At 40.2% G+C, this 23,294-nt stretch overlaps 1 protein-coding gene across 2 annotated transcripts in view; it reads right to left on the minus strand.

The window, feature by feature from the left end:
* The window catches only part of REV3 (recovery protein 3), a 410,344-nt gene extending 389,463 nt beyond the window's left edge, over positions 1-20,881 (minus strand). Inside the window, exons 1-3 of one of the 2 annotated variants that reach the window (XM_089402764.1) lie at positions 20,526-20,875; positions 20,318-20,400; positions 9,051-9,108 (exon numbers count right to left, since the gene is read on the minus strand). In XM_089402764.1, coding sequence (XP_089258890.1) covers positions 9,051-9,108; positions 20,318-20,400; positions 20,526-20,619 — 235 coding nt within the window. In that variant the 5' untranslated portion in view covers positions 20,620-20,875. Of the gene's footprint in view, positions 1-9,050; positions 9,109-20,317; positions 20,401-20,525 lie in introns of both variants that reach the window. The other variant, XM_089402765.1, reaches the window with a different exon arrangement.
* Positions 20,882-23,294: the final 2,413 nt, after the last annotated feature.

Below are 23,294 nucleotides of genomic sequence, written 5' to 3' on the forward strand. Positions count from 1 at the left end.
CCAAGAAGTTTCTTGATCAAATCCAACTACTTCACCCATGTACTCCCTATTTTCAAACCTATTTCTAACTTTCTGACCAATAAATACATCTCCACCACCATTTTCAACGGGAGTTTGCATTGCATCTTGCTCTTGCTTTAAATCAGAACCTAGTTCTTCATCTGTCACAACAACTGGAACACTGTCAAGCTCCATTGAAGGAAACTTATCTGTGGAAATCCCATTTTTATTAGAATCCAATGAGATTATCCCAGATACTGTATCCAAATGGCCCTGTGTTCTGGGAGAAAATTGTCTTATCAGAAGACTCTATATCTGTAACAGGAACAGTGTCTCCCCCACATGGCCCAATGATATCATGCACACCATGAATTAACCTAATGGTATGTCCAGCGTCAGCTGGTGATTTGACATCCTCAACAAACTCAATCAGTTTTTTGTCTTCAAGCATGCTCTGATCAGAAGCAGGATGCCTTGTGCCAGTATCCAGTGCAGCTCCAGAAGAAGGATCATCCCAAGTGATTGGTCCAACATGGCTGTCCAATCTCTGAAGCACATCATCTGCAACATCTACAGAAGAAATAGAGACCACATGGGTGTTTGTTATCCCATTGGCCGTATATTCTACATCTTTAGGCATTGGAGATATCTTCACTTGGCACAAGAATTTAGTATTTTTATGTGGATTAGCATTCACCACATTTGATGGTAGTCAAATTTGTCTCAAAACAGGGCTGGAAATAGAGTTAGTATTGGTAGACCCTAAATGGTTGCTTCTGTTTTCAGCATCAACAGAGGATATTCTAGAGACACCTAGATATTCTTTCAGCTTATTTGTCTGATATGCCAGTAATTTTTGTAGCTGGACTGTCTTGACCCGGAGTCTTCTCAGTCGTCTATGTAATTATTACCCCCAACTTCAACCGGCTGAACATTGATTCCTGCACTCCTATCAATATCAACATCTACAAATGCTAACTCTTCATTTCTAATATTCGGTTCAGCACCAATAAAAAGACTGTAAGCATAGCCACAGTGTCAGCTGGCAATTCATTAGTAGCATGAAATTCCAACTCAGATGATGGAACTTCATGAACTTCAACAGGTAAACATTCTATCTGCAAAAGCAAACTCTTGCCATTCTCAACATCTGCAACACTCTTGTCGCCATCAACATCTACAGATTCATCCTTATTACTTCTAGTAGTAATTTCAGCACCTGAAGGCAGACTGTGAACTAAAGTGGGTCCAGTATCAACAGGCAATTCATTACTAGAAGGCAATTCTAACTCAGAAGATGGAACTTCATGAACTTCAACAGGGGCACTCTTGTCACCATCAACATCAAGAGATGCTCTCTTGTCACTATGAACATCTACAAACACACTCTTGTCACTTCTAGTAGTAGTTACAGCACCCAAAGGCAGACTGTAAGTAGATCAAATGTCAATATGCAATTCCAACTCAAAATATGGCACTTCAGGCATTTCAATAGGCGTACATTCTGTCTGCAAAGGTAAGCTTTCATTTACAGGCTTTTCACCACTAATATTATCCTTTGCAATGACATTAGTTCCTATGGCTTGGTATGGAAAGGATTCTGTCCTACGGGCCATACTCTCTATATTAGTATTAGGTTCACCATTTGCATCATTGAATCTTGTGTCTAGAGAAAATTCCCCATTAATCAATGCTACAGTATGGTCTCTGTTGTCTCCAGATAGAGTGATCACCACATCAGCTGTAGTCCCTTTTTCAAAAGAAGCTCCAAGACTATAGTTCTTAGGATCACCATAATTTGAAGTGGCTGCAAATGTAGCTAAAGAAATGCCAACACCTTCAACCGACAAAACAGGCTCTGCCTGAACAAAAACCAAAATTGTAGTAGCAGTTTCTATAGGTGTGTCCAAGGGTTTTGAGCTTGTTTTTTCCTGGTCCTGCATGCAACTCAATTTCCTCAAAATCTGATTCTTGTCATCAACACCATCAACAACCTTTTAGTTGCCATTAATACTATTAGCTCCCTTTGACTTGCCATTAATACTATTAGCTCCCTCTGACTTATCATTAATAGCATGTTGGTCACCAGGTTGTTCATCTATTTCTTCATCTGATAAAATATTATAAGGTTCCATATCACGACCAACACCCACTGCAACCTGTAGATCTTTCTCTAACAGCTTCATAGTAGACCCTGTAATACCCTTAGTGTAGATGTCAGTATCACTATCTGATGTCTTTGTGCCTGCTAGCGCTCAGATTGAGCTATACAGCGACAAACCACTGCAAGAAGTGTCTGGAGAGTCCTTGCAACCACTACTGCCTTTACCTTCGAACATATCTGAAATTTGAATGACATTGCTATCAGAAAAGGTGTCCCCTTCCTTGAGACGACCACTCTGTTGTTTTCTGTCAACACCATTACCACTAGGTATGGTTTCGTCTTTAGGATTTTTATTCTATTTAGGAGGATATAGCCATGACCACTTTTTCCAATATGCCTTTATCCTTGCTTCAGCTTCTTCTGTACTTCATTTCTCTGTTTTGGGCTCACCATCAGTATCGCTCAATTTGTTTTTTTATTGTAGCTAGCCCAAAAATCGTCCCATTTCCTTCTATCTGCTTTTTGTTGTGTGCTCTTATCATCGAGTTCAAGAGATTGATCCAATTCATTTTCCTCAGGTGCTGCAGCCTTTCTGTCCAACTTCTCTAATTCTATAAGAGCCATTTTGTTCCAATATTGCAATTTTTTTATAGTTTTCACTTGCAGCTCTTCCAACTTCCTCCAAGACTCTGCTTACTTCTCGCCAAAAAACGCTTACAACTGTCCCATCTTCAAACACCCTCCAGGCTGGCAAGATAGCCAACTCTGATACCACTGTAGTATCCCAAGGGGATTTTCTGCCCTTGGGGTTTCAGAATATGGAGTATATATTGCATTGATATCACAGAAATCATTACACTTTCCATAATGATCATTCAAAACACGGTAAATAAAGAAGCATCAAAAAATATCAAATGTAAAAGATAAGCAGTATTCACCCCAATAATATCAATTCTTTCAATACTGAAAAATATAGCCCAGATTTTCCCTTGGACATTTCAACAGTTACCACTATTAACAATTATTCAATTCTATGGCTATTGTACCAATTAATAACTCACTACTATTGTCACTTTATTTTCCTTATGTCCAGTTGGTTCACTGTCAAAGGGGTTTGCGGCAATCTCTCTCTTCAAGCTTCCACCTATGGTTGGGACAATCCTTGTGTTGGCCCTATTGCTTTGTTCAATGGTGCCTTATCAAAGCGCACTAACTTGTTGTCCCTTACCACTATGCTTTTAACCGTCTGAGGCTTGTCTCTAGAATCAATCAGAACTATGTTATTTTATTTCCTTGCGCCATGATACACCACCGGACGCCATTTGCAGCCTCAGAAATGTGTTTGTAACCCAATACGGCTTCAACAAGTCAATTGTGATTTCCCTTCAAGTCCTCTACAACTGCGAAAGGTCTCCGTAATTCCAACCCGCTACATGCTCGATTCAAAATTTTGTAATTCTTGTTGCCTGATTCGTCCTCCAATGCATGCGCAATTTTAGATTCTAAGCTGCTATGTGCTAGATTAGAAATTTTGAGCCGCTACGACTACATGGCACCTTTCCTTCGCTATACAAAAAAAATCTCACTGGATAGTGAACGCATTCGCTTCTCCTATGGTAGCAAATGAAGCATCTCTCTTGCCGCTAGGTGTGAATTAGATACACTTCACGTCGTATCAAATAGGTCCATTGTGGCTCAATAAAAGTCATTGTCCTGGGCAACGCATAGGATCACCTCAAATGCCAAAAGTGTTCTATGATTAGGGTTGGCATTGAGGCTGCAACCTGAGTGAGAACCCCTGAACTTAGTGCGTTGTTTCCCTACAACCACACTGCCTTAGAAAACAACGGTGCCACCCTATTTCAGAACCTTCTTTATCTAGCGTTGGCATTGAACAATCACCTCTACTCCCGGGCATAATTTGTTGACCAATGGAACAACATAGAGAATTTGCTTAACCAAAACAGAGAAAAATAAAAGATAAAATAGAATTTTTACTAAATAGGGTGGAATCTTTCACCACCAAAATTAGTAGGAAAAAGGCGTCTTAAAACACTCAGAGCCTCGGGCTCAAAAAACAAAGACAATTCAATTTCAATTCAATGATATCTCAAGTGCTTCTAGGCCTCTTGTATTTATAGATTTCTATTAGGGGGTTTTCTCTTTAATTAATTGAGTGATGTTCACACCAAGCCCCCACCTTGAGCCTTTTGCCCTAGCTACCCCAAAACTTGCCCAACCTTGGGTATTTTTGGGTTTTCCCCTTTATCGAGGACTATATCCTACGAGGATCAATAGGATAGGCCAAATTCGCATTTATTGGAGGGTCGAATATATTCTAAGTTGGTAGAGTTCAGTATTTGCGCTGAGTTACTACTTGCAAATCAGAGAGGCCGAACTCATCAATTGGTGGCTAAGTTATTTCGTTTCCTAAAGGTCAAGTTTGTTATCCATAGGCCGAGTTCTTCCATTAGGTTTGTGAATCGTGATCATCTTGAGGGGTCGAGTTTTGTTATCTATTAGGGACTAAATTGTTGAGTCCGAGATTAATTTGTTGAGGGGGTCGAATCACTTGTTTTTCTAGGTTGAGTCCATTTTCAAAGAGTCGGTTTCACTCTTCTTGTGGGTCGAGCTGGTCTACTCTATTGTTGGAAATGGATTCCAGGTTCTTCATTGATTTTGCATTATAAAAGCTTCCAATCAAGTTAATAAAAGCCTTTAATTTTCCCTTCATATCTTCTTGCTAAAAGTGTTCATTACTTTGCATTACAAGTGTTTGATGAAATTGAAATATATATTCACCAAGTGTTCAACGAAAATAATCAAAGAAAATTTGAAATTTGTAGGGTTGAATAGCATATTTCAGCAAATACAATATTACAAAAAACTTCTACGTACAATGAAACTCGGCCTCTCTGTTGATCTCACTTTGCCCTGATCTCGATCTAGCCTTTTCTCACTCTCGCTGTCAAATTCTACGCTCCATTGAATCTAAACTCATGCCAAATCAAAAGTGCATCTCCTTTGGCTCGAATCTCCTATTAAAAAGATCAAATCCTAATCTCAAGCAAAAGATCAACAACTACCACTTAATCTGTCATTAACTTATTTTCCATTTTGATAAAAAATACCCAACAATTAAATTAAATTGTCGTCCAAAGTCTTGACTTAGGAAAATCATTAATAAACTGTTGTAGGAGATATTTAAAGTGACTCGCTACATGTCATGGCACCTGATCCATGCAAAATCACCTTCAAGCTTCCAAGCTATAATCTCAACAGTGCTTACTATTATTCCAAGCCATCTTTTGCATTTTTCAATTTTGTTCTTTTGTGGCTATATATGCTTTTATATTTCTTTCGATTACATCAAACTCTTAGGGCAAAGTTCCAAACCCTGACTCAGAGATGTGAATAAAGGGTGTCAGTGATAGTGACAAATGACAATCAGCCCAAAGAATGGAAGTGGATACAAGGACAGCTGAAAATTGGCAAGTATGAATTACCTTGGGCAAGCTACATCAATCAATGCCTCCTATTTGTCCCTCCTACACAGTGGAAAGAAAAAGGCCTTACGGAAGGTCACACAAGACTAGGGGCAAATGATAACCTCCCAGGTGAATTGTGGGAACAAGGATACAATCAAAAGTGGTCAATCATTCAACTCAACCTATGATCCATATTAGAATGCCCTTAGCATTAAACGAAAGCACATGATTATAGAAATGCTTAGTGTACCTCTCGATATGTGACCCACCTTACTTCAAGAAGTATGCTAGATGGGAGAAAGCACTAACCGAACCAAAAGTGGAGAGCTTTGAAGTGAAGCTATATGAGGATCATCATAGAGTTGTTGGCTAGCTGGCTGACCAAAGACGAGAACTTTTTCCTCCTAGGAGTTACCCATGTGCATGGGTCAAGGGTAATAGGGCCCACAAAGTATCTTCTGAAATGCTCCAAATTGATATGAAATCCAAATTTATTGAAATAGTGTGAAACTTTACCCCACTGTTATTCACATTCTTGCTTTCTGCACTCTACTTTCATAGGATCCTCTTTAGGGTTCCCACTATGTATTGGCATCATTATATTGAGCAGTCCCTTTGACCTACGTTAGTGGTCACTTGTTGGACATAAATAATATCATATAAAATACTAGGTTTCTAATAAATAGGACCCAATTGAAGAGTCCCTTTGACCTACATTAGTGGTCACATGTTGGACATAAATAAAATCATATAGAATACTAGGTTTCTAAAAAATAGGACCAAATCGAAAAAAACTCACCACTAAAAATAAACCAAAAATCAATAGACTCTAAATGCAACCAAAATTCACCCCCGCTCCATACTCAAAATTGAGCTCCAAAAATGTGATATATTCTAAAAGAGCAAATTTATATTTTTATAACTTAGTTTGACAAAAATTGACTAGCTTTGAGTAAGGCCAAAAATACGTCAAAACCTCGCACAAACAAAGCCCCCTTGGATCCAAATCTGCCTTTAGATTTCAAGAAAGATAAATTTTCTAAAAATATAATTTTACAACACTATAAATCTTTAAGAGAAATTCTTCGGCTTAAATCACAAGATAAATCATTTGTTGACGCGTTTCGAACCAACTAGTGTGGTTCATCATAAGGACAAGTTGAAGAAACAGAGCCATCTTAGCATGTTAAATAGTCTGAGCAGAGCCTCCAACGGCTATCTTGACCAACTGCTAATTTTGACTTTAGGACCAGAGTCATAAAAATTATTATAATTTAATGGAAATTAGTTATATTAGGTGACCAATAAAAAATATATAAATATATAAAATAATTTAAATGGTGTTAATGGTTAGTTAAAAAGGTATTGTTTGATAATTAAAATTATAAGTTATTTAGTATTTAAATGGGAATTAGTTATATAAAGGACCTTTTCTTATAATATATGTATAAATTATATGTGTGTATATATATATAAATATAAAGTAATATACATAAAAGTTAGTTAGAATTAATAAAAATATTGGAACGAGAAAATCAACTATAAAGTAATATACTATAAATCTTGAAAATCTCAATGTGCCTATTTGAATAACTTAACATTAGGTCTCATCTGCTACTGAAAAAGATCAAGTTTCTGAAAAAAGAAACAGCTTAAAATAACAGAATTAAGATCTAAAATTCCCTTCTCACTATCCTCATCCCCCATACATCCTGTAATGACTGGGGAAAAGCTGCTAAAAATAGATCTTTGGAAACTTGCAAAAAATAGCACATGCTTTCCTCCTATAATACAGATTGCTAGATAATCTCCAACATTGCAACTCTAGAACAAGGTTGGGCTGGAATAGGGGTACTCATACAGCCAGGGTCCTTACAAACCATCAACTCCAAAAAGTTGAGTTCAACCATATGATGTCCACAAACTGCCTATGCCAAATGTTAAGCTCAGTGATGTTGAGTTCACGCCATATAATATCCACGAACATACCTTAGAACTTAACACCAAGAATTGTGTAGGAAAATTTGGTGTTAACACATCTGCTATATATATAGATATAGATATAGATATATTTTGTTTTTAAATTTTAATATATTTATTTTATGTCATTTGGACTATGTGGTCTTGTGCCCTTAAGTTATGAATGCCAATGGCATATTTCGACTCTGTGAGTACTGTAAGGTACATCACACCAAGCCTTTTGGGAGTTGACATTAATTTATTAACTAGACTCTCTCTTTTTCACAATGGAAGTGTATGAGAAGTATTATGTCAAGTAGAGGAAACACGCACAGAGTTGAAGAGAAAATATCAAGATTGAAAGTGAAGGGGTTTAAGGTGACATGGACAGAAGGGGCCTAAGTACATAATTTCCTAGAGTTCCAAGTCATTGCCACCAATGGATAGGCAAAAGGTAATTAATCCCTCTCCAGAACATGGATTGACCTAGTGCTAGGTTGGTTAGGCAGACTGATCACCTGGAGGAATAAGCTGCCCACAAGACATCTGGCAGTAGCATAATCATTCTCGTACCAAGTAATTCAGATTCACTGCTCAGCAGATAAGCAGAAGTATTCAGATGGATGTTCAGCAGATAAGTAGAAAATACAGATTGTTCAGCAGATGAGCACATAAATAAATTATGGAACTCTTCCTCTTGTCACCTTAAATCCAGCTCAGGCATGGAAGCTTTCAAAAATAAATCTATAAATGGGAGGTGAGGATCTCTTATTACAGTTATCCTTGTTACATAGCGATTCAGTGCCAATCCCAGTGAATTAGCCACGAATTGCATTGCCCATCAAAGAACAAAAGCACATGTATTAATTTATTGCATGCTTATTGATTGTGGTGGAAAGCTGTGCTTAAATCTTGACAAGCCTTATCATTCAATAAAAGTAAACTGTCGTATGAGTTGTTCTAAGGATAAGGGATTCTGGGGATGACAAGGGGACTTCCACTCAGACTAGAACAACCACAAAGGATCCCTTCACTTGAAAAGCAGGCAAAAGATGACATGAAGTGAGAAGTGTTCATAAACCAACAAAAGCAAATTTATAGTTAATTCAAGCCTGAAATAAATATCTTATTCTATTATTATAGAGATTCCGGATCAGACATTTGCATGAGAAACTTCTCACATAAAAAGTATAAATAGCTTCTATTTTCCTATGCAAATAATAATGCATTGCATTTTGGACTGAATAGACAACATACTATTTACTTTTTTACTACTTCACATAGTCCTTTGAAACCAGTGGACATAATGGATGAATTTTGCAGCCACTATCGTCCATTGGGACTTAAGATAAAAGACATAAACAACAATCAAAGTCAAAAATTGAGCCTTCATGGAGAAAACAGAAACACATGGTGGGAAAAAAGATGTCATAGTATTTGCAATTTGAAAAGCAAAATCAAATTCATAAAGCAAATATTTGGATGCTAAGAGCACTAGCCTTCTTGAAGATTTTGAGGCAAGTCGTTATCGTATGGTACATAGAGATATGGGAAAGCCTGCATAAGTTCAGTAGAAAACAATTATTAAAACTAAATGAAAAGCAACCCTCTGAAGCAGGATAAATTTAACATGAAAAACCTAGAACTTTGTCAACCAGCACAACAACAAAATTAGCAGGGCTAAAACATTTTTTCCACAACTATATGTTGCATGCGCAAAGATAGATTGATAGCATAAAGTTGACACTATAAAATAGAAAACGGTCATTTCCACAAAATTATATAAATTGCATGCTGAACTTGTAAAGATGCAGATCACCAGGATTTCTAAACTGAAGCTTTCATATGATTACAGTAAAGTATGAATTTACCTTGCATCCCAACAAATGTGAAATAATGTAAAAGCTAAACAACATTTCCATTCTCCTCTGAATTTGAAATGAACTAAACCATAAAATACTTAACGATATTTAGTTGAATATAAGTATATTCCCACATATTAATATGTAAAAGCCCATAAACATTCTATAGTTTAATATTACGAACTACCATGTTTGTTTCTGTGAGGAAACAACTTTTTTCAGATAGAAGCTACTGTTCTGTTCCTTTCCGTACTGTCATGATCATCAATCAGTTACAGCACTGCCTATTGAAGGGAGAATGATGTAATTTCTGAGTATTTCTAATTAGATTCCATGCAGATTGGAACAAGTAGTGTTAGTGTACATCCTTGGCTATGTGTTACTAATTTTTACTTCACGATCCCTTTCTTTCCTTCACACTGCTGCCATTCATCCCCGTCACTGCCACCACCACCCGACTCCAACCAAATAATCTGTTTGGGAAAATTAAATTTTCAGCCATTGACAAAAACCACATATTCTTGTTATGGGTCAATCTCCTTGACACGCTACAATCACAACTTGATGTACTTGCCCATATACAAAAAAAATAGAGTGGCCAAAATGAAATGCAGCCTACGTAAAATTTAGGAGTAATTGGCTACTATCCATCATACCAAGAACATTAAGTGACGGGATGAACCATGCCCAATCACAAACCACTTGACATTTGTAGTCATTATTCATAGTCCATATAGCTGAAACACGCATTGTCCTTGCTTACTAATATGTAGCTCCAAACACTTAGCAATGTTCAACATTATTCCTATTAGAAGAAAAAAAGACAAACGGCAAATAAATTTAATATTGAACCCCCGATGATTAATACAGTACCCAGAATAACTGAAGAAATTCATAATTTTATATCAGTATGGAGGCAAAAAAAAGTACAAGTTTATGAGAACAATTTTCTATGGCTAGTATTAAGCCTCATGATGCTGCGGATGGATATCATCGATAAGAAATCGAAATTGAGCAAGAATGTACATATGCATACTTACAACAGGAAATATTGACTGCCTGATTAGAATGAATTAATGTGCCAAAACGAATATTAAAAAATTGGAGAACGGTGATGCAGTGATAAGATCTACAGAAGCACGTCACTATAGTATGAACTTTGAAGAGAGCGTAGCAAAAGTACAAGTATTTTCGACACACAATCCTTCAGGATTATTGTATTGTTATAGATGTACATAATACAGAGGTACATGAACTGGAGAGCCTGGATGAAGACCAAGAGTCTCTCATAGGATGTGCAAGAAAAAGTTACCTCCCATTGTATATATGCAGCTTTGAGTTAATAAAAACACAGATAGGTGGAGTTACATGTCCTCAATCTTCGAGTTGCTCATCCCCAATCTGGCAGTGGTACCAGAACTTTGTTGGTTCTGATAACTCCATGTTTCCCGCGTGCTGAAACAGCCTCTGAGCTTTGCCATTCTCCTACCGCAAGCAGACCTGCACTCTGCCTCTTCTCTGGCTGTAATGCCACACTCATTCTCTATATCCAAGTCTTTCTTAGTCGCACTCACACTCATTCCAAGCAGAGCTTTTCAAACAGGGTCTTCATGCTAGGGATAGCGACCTAGCCAAATTGTTCAACCATGTAGTCTACAAGGGTTTTTGACAATCTTGGTAGCATCATATTATCCACTTGATTCACTAATCAGGCTCTCGTATGAATCCCAACAACTACAAGACAATCATGTTAGGCCATATAATTTTTAAATTTTATGCCATAGCCAATTTGATGCTTTCGGGGGAGCTTGAGAGGAGGCTACTCAAAGCCAAAGGACATGCTGGACCCCAACCTAACTATTAGAGCATTGACCACATCCTTACACTCCAGGCCATTATTGAGGAGGCACAACATCACTCTTCAAAGGTCTATGAAGCAAAAAACTTCTTGATAAACAGAAATATATATAGAAATATTTTATTAATAAATGAATTGACAGATGATGATTGATTACAATGAGGTTCCTGGCTTATATACCGCCATGGACACCCTTTGGGAAAGGGCATGATCTTATGATCGTGCCCTTTCGTCTAACTAAACCTAAAATTAAATAATAAACCTAAAACTAATTAGTTTTTACATAGCATTGCCTTCCTCTCGAAAGACTGCTTTGTCCTCAAAGCATTAATAACGACGGATGTTGTTGAAGAATGATTCATTCTCCCAGAAAGCGTCTTCTTCGGGTAAGTCCTTCCACTTGATCAAATATTCCAAGATGATCAAGGTTCCACACTTTAAAAGGTCTTGAATTAATCTCTCAATTTCCGATTTTTGGTGATGTGGATATCGGTATGGCTTTTTCATAGGTCGGTCTTGAAATACTTTTTCATGCTTCTGAACTAGATCTTGTATCTCTGGTGACTCTTCACTGGTCATATTTGCAGATAACATTTCTAATTGGTGACATTGTACTACATAAGCAGGTGCTCCTTTTCGACTCAGCTTCATCATCTGAGATGATGATACAAATTGATTTTCTAGTGCTTGGAATCCGTGTAGTTTGTACTTGTGACCTCCCCATTTGAATTTTATAAATTGTACTTGATGGTTGGCAGCATAAGTACCTAAAGTTCATAACCACTGAATACCTAAGACTACATCTACTCCTCCTAACAGTACCGTGAAGAACGGAGACTCTAAATTAAAGTCTTGAATCTGCAAGTTGACCTTATGGCATTTCCCCACCTTTTCAATCTTCTTACCGTTAGCTACCATCACTTTCATGTTTGGTAAGGGAAATGAAAAAATATTGAGTCTCTTTGCCACAATTGCATCTAAAAAATTGTGTGTGCTACCAAAGTCAATGAGAACCACTACGTTGTTCTTCTTTATGTGTCCTTTTAACTTTAAGGTTTGAGGTTGTGATATACCTGTCATAGCTAATAATGACACTTGCGGAATACTTCCGTCATCTAATTTTGGTGAGAATTCTGGGGCATCTTCTGTTTCTTCTATTTCATAATCTTCACTGTTTGAACCATAATTTATTTATGTGCTCATCTGCTGAACAATCTGTATTTTCTACTTATCTGCTGAACATCCATCTGAATACTTATGCTTATCTGCTGAGCAGTGAATCTGAATTACTTGGTACGAGAATGATTATGCTACTGCCAGATGTCTTGTGGGCAGCTTATTCCTCCAGGTGATCAGTCTGCCTAACCAACCTAGCACTAGGTCAATCCATGTTCTGGAGAGGGATTAATTACCTTTTGCCTATCCATTGGTGGCAATGACTTGGAACTCTAGGAAATTATGTACTTAGGCCCCTTCTGTCCATGTCACCTTAAACCCCTTCACTTTCAATCTTGATATTTTCTCTTCAACTCTGTGCGTGTTTCCTCTACTTGACATAATACTTCTCATACACTTCCATTGTGAAAAAGAGAGAATCTAGTTAATAAATTAATGTCAACTCCCAAAAGGCTTGGTGTGATGTACCTTACAGTACTCACAGAGTCGAAATATGCCATTGGCATTCATAACTTAAGGGCACAAGACCACATAGTCCAAATGACATAAAATAAATATATTAAAATTTAAAAACAAAATATATCTATATCTATATCTATATATATAGTATGCGAGGGACTTGGCAGCGGAAACCAAACAGCGTGACCGCAATGTGAGGGAGTGCACAGGCGTTGGGAATGGATGCGGTGAACAGTGCACGGACGAGATGGGGTCGGCCAAGAATAAGTAGCGGATTGCAGCGGAAATGGAATGCGCAGCAGCGGATTGAGTGCAGAGACGTTAGCGGGGTAATTGTAGCAGACGACGTGTGGACAAAGAATGGCAATGGAGCGGAGACGGATGGCAGAGATAGCGGAAGATCAACAGAGCCTGAGGAACGAACTTCTTCTGATACCAATGAAGCAAAAAAATTCTTGATAAACAAAAATACTACTGCTGAGATTTTTCTTTGTTGGGTGAGCCGGATTTGGCACCCAGATTGTATTCTGAAACTGCTTAATAAATCAAACCCTCAGATAGCTACACTAGTTTTCGCGCATTGGGTTTTTTCGGGGACATTAGTCCAAAAACAACGATGTCACTTGTGTGCTTATTTCTGTTTCCTTCAGTTGATGATTTGTAATGTGTTGAGCATGTACTTGTATTTATTTCCAGTATTTACATGGTAAATAACTTGTTAATTAACAGAACAAGTAGGTAGGAATAAATCAGTAAAGTACATGAAGGGTTTCTAACGGGTTAGACTTAGAAACTTCAACATGGTATCAGAGCGTGGCTGCAGATCACAGGAGAAATGAGGACATCAGCCGAGCAAAGCAGCAACGGCAGAAAACAATTGTCCCAAGTGACAGAAGTTGTTCCTAGCAGAGTAGCAGCAAGCAAGGGGTGACGTAGTGCCTGCATCATCAAGATTGAGCCAAGAAGAGTCAGCGCAGATGCTGAGGGAGGCAAAGACAGGCTCATGCAGAGCCACGCAAAGGCCAGGAGGGCTAACGCAATTGACTGAGGAAGCTGATTTGCCGGGATTGCGCAGAGCCTAAGATCTTTAACCTTCAGTTTGCTAAGGTTTCAGAGGTTGTGAGTAAGTTGCCGAGTGGAGTTGGTGGGGTACTGTAGTCAGAACAGTACCTAATAGGGCAAGGCCAAGGAGGAGGGAGTTGCTACCGAGGATTTCTAGCCGAAAAATCCAAATCAGTGGTGCAGCTGCACTGGCAATCGGAGTGGGGGCATCTCGACATTCGCAAAAGGGTTTCCAGGAGGGAAATCGAGGCTCAGAGGGAGTCACACCAAGAACTTCCAGGAGGGAAGTAGATGAGCAGCGAGATGGCAGTGAACAAGGTAAGAGACTAGGACAAACTGGATGGAGCCTCAAACTTTGTAGTCTGGAAGGCCAGAATCCTATCCGTTCTAGACAGGAATCGTGTCAAGCACTTCACCTTGAAGACGATAGCTATGCCAGTTGACCCAACTAATAACGACAAGTACGAGAAGGCAATGGCGAGGGCCAAGAGCATCATTCTTGACAAGGTCAAGGACCATGTAGTACCACATATTTCCGAAAAGGACATGGCAAATGAGATGTGGGAGGCCCTAAAGAAATTGTACCAACATACTTCTATGCAAAAAATGATATTACTAGAAAATCAGTTGCGATCATACCAGATGCAGAAAGGAGAACAGATCGACCCCTTCCTCAGTCAATTGAAGGAGATTCAGGATTAGCTGACTTCCATAAGGGCCACGCCGAATCAAGAATTGATGGTGAGAACAACCCTGAACGCAGTCTTAGAAGACTGGGAGGTGTTTTTCCAGAGCATACTGGGCAAGGCAATCCTTCCAGATTGGGAGGAAATGTGGGCTGCTCTTCGCCAGGAGGAGATCAGAAGGCTAAGCAAGGCGGGAAGCAGCGGCAAGGGGATCAGAATCAAGGAGGAGGAGGTGGATGCTGCCCCAACATCTGAGGGAAAGCAAGAGAAACATAAGAAGGACCTCTCCAAGGTCAAATGCTTCCACTATGGGGAGCTGGATCATTATGCGACCCAGTGTCCAAGAAAGAAGAGCAAGGGAGAGGCCTCCAAGACCAAGGCTGCGCCAGCAAGGGCAAAGAAGGAAGTAGAGACAGACGATGACTATGCCATGAGTGCACACACACCAAGAGATCAAGGTTTCGACTTTCTGGGGCTGGGTTTGCTGAGAAAGTTGAGAGAATGATCAAAGTTGCTGCTTAGGGGCAGTGAATACAGAAGCAAAGAGGCGGAGATAGCACAAGGAGGATCAGTGCAGTAGTCGGAGAGAGGCACGCAGAGCCAGCCAAGGGTTCACGCAGAGCCAGCCAGGGCTCACGCAGAGGCAGCCAAGAGTTACGCAGTGCCTCAAAGGGCTAGCGTGGGTGACGCAGAGGGCCAGAGGACTGACGCAGAGGGCCAGAGGACTGACGCAGAGGGCCAGAGTGGCACTGGGCTAACGCTAAGCCAGAGAGAGGCTGACGCAGTCCCTAGAGGCTAACGTTGGGGTTTCGTGGGGCAAATTGGAGCTGTAGAGCTGCCAAAGTGTTTATCCGGGGTTTCAGCCGGAATTTCTCCTTCCGAGTAGAGAGGTACTACTGCCGAGATTTTTCTTTGTTAGGTGAGCCGGATTTGGCACCCAGATTGTATTCTGAAACTGCTTAATAAATCAAACCTTCAAATAGCTACACCGGTTTTCCCGCATTGGGTTTTTCTGAGGACATTAGTCCAAAAACAACGGTATTACTTGTGTGCTTGTTTCTGTTTCCTTCAGTTGATGATTTGTAATGTGTTGAGCATGTACTTGTATTTATTTCCAGTATTTACATGGTAAATAACTTGTTAATTAACAGAACAAGTAGGTAGGAATAAATCAGTAAAGTACATGAAGGGTTTCTAACAGGTTAGACTTAGAAACTTCAACATGGTATCAGAGCGTGGTTGCAAATCACACAAGAACTGAGGACATCAGCCGAGCAAAGCAGCAATGGCAAAAAACAATTGTCCCGAGTGACAGAAGTTGTTCCTAGCAAAGTAGCAGCGAGAAAGGGGTGACATAGTGCCTACGTCATCAAGATTGAGCCAGGAAGAGGCAGCGCAGATGCTGAGGGAGGCAAAGACAGGCTCATGCAGAGCCACACAAAGGCCAGGAGGGCTGACGCAGTTGACTGAGGAAGCTGATTTGCCGGGATAATGCAGAGCCTAAGAGCTCTAACCTTCAATTTGCTAGGGTTTAGGAGGTTGTGGGTAAGTTGCCGAGTGTAGTTGGTGGGGTGTTGTAGTCAAAACAGTACCTAATAGGGCAAGGCCAAGGAGGAGGGAGTTGCTACCAAGGATTTCTAGCCGAAAAATCCGGATCAGTGATGCCGCTGCATTGGCAATCGGAGTGGGGGCATCTCGACATTGGCAGAAGGGTTTCCAGGAGCGAAATCGAGGCTCAGAGGGAGTCACACCGAAAACTTCCAGGAGGGAAGTAGAGGAACAACGAGATGGCAGTGAACGAAGTAAGAGACCAGGACAGACTAGATGGAGCCTCAAACTTCGTAGTCTGGAAGGCCAGAATCCTATCCGTTCTAGACAAGAATCGTGTCAAGCACTTCGCCTTGAGGACGATAGCTATGCTAGTTGACCCAGCTGATAACGACAAGTACGAGGAGGCAATGGCGAGGGCCAAGAGCATCATCCTTGACGAGATCAAGGACCATGTAGTACCACATATTGTTGAAAAGGACACGGCAAATGAGATGTGGGAGGCCCTAAAGAAATTGTACCAGCATACTTCTGTGCAGAGAAGGATGTTACTAGAAAATCAGTTGCGATCATACCAAATGCAGAAGGGAGAACAGATCGACCCCTTCCTCGGTCGATTGAAGGAGATTCAGGATTAGCTGACTTCCATAGGGGCCACACCAGATCAAGAATCGATGGTAAGAACAACCCTGAACGCAGTCTCAGGAGACTAGGAGGTGTTTGTCCAGAGCATACTGGGCAAGACGACCCTTCCAGATTGGGAGGAAATGTGGGTTGCTCTTCCCCAAGAAGAGATCATAAGGCTAAGCAAGGCGGGAAGCAGCGACAAGGGGATCAGAATCAGGAAGGAGGAGGTGGATGCTACCCTAATATCTGAGGGAAAGCAAGAGAAACAAAAGAAGGACCTCTCCAAGGTCAAATGCTTTCACTATGGGGACCTGGGTCATCATGCGACCTAGTGTGCAAGGAAGAAGAGCAAGGGAGAGGCCTCCGAGACCAAGGTTGTGCCAGCAAGGGCAGAGAAGGAAGTAGAGACAGACGATGACTATGCCATGAGTGCACACATACCACTTGAGTGAAAGTGGGGAGACATTGAGCTATAGTCAGGCAGACTACAAGCGATGAGGGGCAAGATCTTCGAGGATGGGATCTTCGAGGTACCCATCCTCTTGGATTAGACCTTGCTATGAGAGCCCCGAAGAGAAGTAGCAGTACTGGCGGATGTCAGTAGAGACAGATGCAGATGGAGCGACAGAGGGAGCTACAGTGCAAGGTTCCCAAGACAGCGTGAGGCAACAGTGCAAGAAGTATGGGAGTGTTGCACCAGTGCAGGATGGCATAGAGAGGTGTGCAACAGTGCGAGATGCACGGAGTTGTTGCAGCAACGCAAAGGTCAGAGAGGGATCTCTTGTCAGCGACAGAGGGAGCTTCAGCATCATGGGTGTCTCTAGCCTGACGGAGATGTCAGAGTTGGGAGATCAGTTACTTACTTCTCAGTAACTGGGTTACAGTGCAGTGGTTAGCAGTGACAATGCTATGGGCAGCACGATGCAATAGGATGAGAGGGAGTTGCAATACGGATGCAGCAGTAGCAGTGGCAGGGCCATGGGTAGCAGTACAAGATGCAGCAGTGCAGATGATGGGCAGCAGGTCTAGCATCAGCACAAGGACCGATGGCGGATGATCAGGGTGATACTCGGTGAGAAGTATTGCTAGAGCAGAGTCCTCGCTAAGAGGAAGTGTTGATTTGGGGTAGCATCGAATGTGCTCTAGCCACGAAAATTGGTGGAGAGGCTAAGACACATGAGATCTCCAATAAAAGGGTTTGGGCAGATTCTAAACAGTTTGGGAGATATTAAAATAATTAATATTTTTAATGGAGTCCCTAAGTCTAAACTTAGGGAAAATAAAATATTAATGTGAATTAATATAAAATTGTGTTAGAATGGTCCAAAAGTCATAGATCAAGCCAGATCTAATCTTAGCCGTTGATTAGGGACTTAATCTCGGCCGTTGATTTGTCAACGAGAAAAGTATAAAAGGAGGCTTGAGGGTCACTTGGAGAACACACAAGAGATCAAAATTTCAACTTTCTAGGGCTGGGTTTGCTGAGAAAGTTGAGAGATAGCACTGATAGGATCAGCGCAGTAGCCGGAGAGAGAGACGCAAAAGCAGCCAAGGGTTCATGCAGAGCTAGCCAAGGCTCACGCAGAGGCAGCCAAGAGCTGCACAGTGCCTCAGAGGGCTAGCATGGGTGACGCAGGGGGCCAGAGGATAGACACAGTGCCTCCAGATGCTGACGCAAGCCAAGCCAGAGTGACGTTGGGCTAACGCTGGGCCAGAGAGACACTGACGCAGTCCCTAGAGGCTGACGTTGGGGTTTCATGGGGTAGATTGGAGCTGTGCAGTTGTTGGAGTGTTTATCCAGGGTTTCAGCCGGAATATCTGCTTCCGAGTAGAGAGGTACTACTGCCGAGATTTTTCTCTGTTGGGTGAGCCAAATTTGGCACCCAAATTGTATTTTGAAACTGCTTAATAAATCAAACCCTCAGATAGCTGCACCGGTTTTCCCGCATTGGGTTTTTCCGAGGACATTAGTCCAAAAACAACAGCGTCACTTGTGTGTTTGTTTTTGTTTCATTCAGTTGATGATCTGTAATGTGTTGAGCATGTACTTGTGTACTTGTATTTATTTCCATTTTTTAAAATCGGTTCATTGAGATCTGACCAATGCCGATTTGAAACCTAGTTTATTAGGTGAACCAATCCGGTCATCAGTTCCGGTTTTTAAAACTATGTTTCCAACATCGTATCAAAGGTAACATCAAGGCCATTCATCCTAAAATTGGTGAGGACAGTTCACACTCAATTTTGTGCATTTTCGAGGGGTTATTTTTTCATTTATTGAATGTTTTGGTTGCTGGTCTACACTTTTCTACTATAGTAAATCAATTTTCAGATTGGCAATTGTTCAAATCAATTCCTAGACCCCATCAACCAAAAAAGATTTCATAGGCACTAGTCAATTGATTTCATAGGACAAGTCTCCTGTGGTTCTTTTAGAAGTCAACTTAAAGAGTGGAGACTCATGCCAAAATGACAGTGAGTGAGACTTGTCCTATGCAGTGCTGCCCTAAAATCTTGACTGTTAATCCAAAGAGTAACAGATTACCTGCTAACATAGTGATTAATAAATTTTCAGATTGGCAATTATTCAAATTAACTCCTAGACCCCAATCACCCAAAGAAGATTTCGTAGGCACTTGTCAATTGATTTTGTGGTGGAGTATTGTTGTTGTGTAAAGAAGCCTCTAGTGGCTCGTTTAGAAGTTGGCTTAAAGAGTGGGGACTCGTGCCAAGATGACACTAAGTATGCACTTGTCCGCCCTAGCATCTTGACTGTTAATCCAGACAATCCAAACAGTAACAAGCCCCTACAAACATAGTGATCAATTAGTTGCAAGGTGTTTATGTTTGCTTCTTCAACCATCCCCTTCCTTCTATATGTAGCATGCGTATGTGAGAGAGAGAGTGTGTCTGAAAACAAAAACCTGAAAAATAACCATCAGAGATGCTTATTGTCTAACTTTCTGGTAGAATCATGTAGGATCACATCCAATGTAAAGATATTGGCCATAATTATAATGCAGAGTTTTTTGTTTATTTATCATCCCCTCCAGCATAATTGGCCTATCAGATGTTATGCAAATATGCAATTGCATCTTAATACAAAGGCACGTATCCTCTGATAAGATTTTGTTCCACGTTAATATGCCTATAATATGCAAAAGGAAACTTAATACAAAGGCACGTATCCTTTGACAAACTTTTTTCCACGTTAATATGCCTATCTATCTGCGATCATGTTCCAATGAAACCTATGCGCACATTTAACAAGTAGAAAGCCTGATTGCCCGAGGAAGTCAATTCTTGTGTTAAATTTATACTGTGCCTACTTAACTAGAGTGAGGAAAAGGTTTTGGAATTGCTTCCAATCGTCGCAAGTTCGAACCCCGTGCTCTTAATTATCTTGCTGATACAACAAAAGTCCAAAGATGCAAGCTATTAAAATCATTTCTTAAAATTCTTCTGAATAAAAGAACTCGAAATCTAACCCCATGAACATGCATGCAAGTCTTCTGACCAGCGAGAGTAGAGCCATATATTCTTATCACGGGCACCTCTGCCACTGTTTGACCTGTCAACAACACGGAAGACCATCAAATTAACTATAAAAGCAATAAATAAATTAAAAAAAGGAATTTGACAGGCAAAGTGCTGTAAAATTCAAGGGTTTCACAAGCCATTTGATGAGTAGAATACCATGAAATGCGTTGTAGCAGATATCCACCTCTGGAATAGGAGTGGCCATGTAATAATCCATGCACACTACTCTCATGCTGAATTTCAGAGCCATCGCGGGACATGGGATGATAACTGCGGGACGAAGACCGGCCGAGAGAGGGGTTGAAATGAGGGTGAACAGAGCAATTCGGCCCGTTTATTGCAGGTGAAGTCGGTTAGAGCCCCAACCGCCCTTCGGCTCTTCAATTTATTTTTGTCAACGCAAACAATCCTATGCAAATGCTTTCTTTATGGAGACAAACTCGAATTGGAGGGAAGGCAAATGATGGGGTAGGTGCGAGAGAAATTTGTAATTTTGATGGTGTTTTCGCATACTGGCTTAGTTAGCCATAAACAAAGATGGGTAAAGCCCGTTTTATGATGAATAACTAATTTCTCGTGTATGGTTTTATTTACGATGATGTAAAGTATATAATAAATATTTTATTATGGGTGTAAATGTGCACAACCCCACATTTTGAGATAGGATGGGCAAATGCTAAACCATAAATGTGATAAAGATAACACATGTTTTTTTTGTTCAGAGGGAGTAAGTGTGTGATAGATGAATATAGAGTGGTTGGATGATATTAACCGGATCATGATCAAGATAATAAATGTATCAATGAATGTTATGACCAATATATTGATAAGCAAAAAGAATAAGAACAATGCTACAATACAGTGAAACATTACATTGAAGGAAGTTGGAGTGTTATGGTATAAAGAAGATGAAGTCAAATAATGACGTTGGGGTTTTAAGAGTCTAAGAAGATGAGATTCGATAGGGAGAATAAATATGATGATAGATATTAGAGTTTGATTGGACAACATGCTAGCCAAATATGAGCTAAATCAAAATCAAGAGGAAGTTTTAGTAAGCCAATCAAGCGCTAAGTAATAGAGAGCAAAGCTAATCGCTCTTAATTACAATTTCTAAATATGCATTCTAACCATTAATGCGTGAGTGGACAATTACCCCGTAATTGAGTGATCTAGTTCAATATTGTTATGTAGGATTCATTGTTCATATGTGTGTTTATCACTGCATTTACATTGAGATTGTAAGTTGCTAGTCATTGTGTGATGGAGATTAGAGATTAGGACGCCATGCATCATCAACATCAAACAAAGTAGTGGTTAGTGTAAACACAAAACAAATCAAAACTAGAAGAGAATGTTGACACAATTGGCATTGAAAACATTCTCATGGGGCCTTGAATAACAAGTTTCCCACATTCCTCCTTCAAAACTCCTCCAACCAAGTCAAAGTCAACGTTGGTCAAATATTGTCAAATCATAGAATTTCGGACCTGTAATTTCGTAGAGCTACCCCAAAATCGTTGTACATGTGAACAGAAACAAGCAAAAAATATATATGAATTTTCTCTATTCTTCTACTTCACTATTCTTATTCTTGTATTTGCCACAAAAATCGATGTGTTGGATGAGTGAATGAATGAGTTCGAAGTGTCTTGTATTTGTAGTTGTCCAGGAGGTCCAATGGCTAGCTCTTTTAGGCCGACTTGTCGAGGGAGGGTAGACTTGGTCTTGTGGATGGCAATTTGACTTTATGACTCAAACAAACAAAAAAATCTTTTTCTTATAAGAAGTCCAAATGGGACTTTGACTCAGTAAATTTTCCTTTTACTCAATTGATCCTATAAGCATGAAGAACATGCTTTTACTATAAATAAAATAATAATAATGAATGTAATAAATGAATACAATAAGTATGTCATTTATACATTCGTATTACATTATTAACATCAACACTAGTTATATTTTCAACACTCCCTCTTAACTAGGGAGGTATTCATGACACAACAGGATACTCTCAAATTGAAATATTCTCATAAGAAGGGATTCAAATTGATAAGCATCATCATAACCAACATTGTCAAAAAATAGCAAGGCCTTGGCTAACAAACTTTATCTCTCCACTAGATCATATCACAACGTTGGGAGGCATAAATTTGGACACCACCAATGACTCTCTAGGCACATACCTCATCTGTATGTTCACTAGGTATGCCCTCACAGGACTATTCTTATCTTGGATACCACCCATCCTCAAAGAATATTTGTCATCGAGAGTATTTTTATCTTGGATACCATCTATCCTCAAAGAATATTGGTCCAAGATGTTATCCAATCCACCATTCTCCTTACCAGTTTCTTCACTAGGCTTACAATTATTAGTCCTAACCATATTGCATGACACATGGAGAATACAGTGTCCATCCTCACTCCCTCTCAACCAGGTAGGAAATATTCACAAGCCCAAGCTTGTCTCTCAAATACTCAAAGCTTCATGTTAGGAAGAGACTTCGTCAATATATCAGCCTGTCATCCAGAGATCCGGCTCGTCCGAGCTAGTTCATTCGACTGATCAGGTGTCGATGGTAGCAAGCAGGAAGGTTTGTGTTTTGGTTCCTGAGTTCGCGGCTCCTTCAGGTTCTCCGATTCAACATAGGTGTAGTGGTGGTGTTGCTGACTGGAGAAAAAGTTTTGTCTCTCCCTCACGTGATCAGGGTTTGTTGCAGAACTCGCACGCAGTTCTCCGATTCAACTTGTACGCAGCTGCTCAATTGCCCGGAGTGATGGCGTTGCTGATCGGAGAGAATTTTTTGTCTTGCCTTCGCGTGATCTGCGTCATTGCTCGATTGCCCGGAATGGTGGCGTGGCTGACCGGCGAGAAGGTTCTGTTTCGCCTTCGCGTGATTATGGTCTGCCTCAATGCTCGAG

This window comes from Pinus tabuliformis, chromosome 2_1, assembly GCF_031772625.1.
Source record: "Pinus tabuliformis cultivar Carrire ecotype Pingquan chromosome 2_1, CPIR1, whole genome shotgun sequence".
NCBI classification, from domain to species: Eukaryota; Viridiplantae; Streptophyta; class Pinopsida; order Pinales; family Pinaceae; genus Pinus; species Pinus tabuliformis.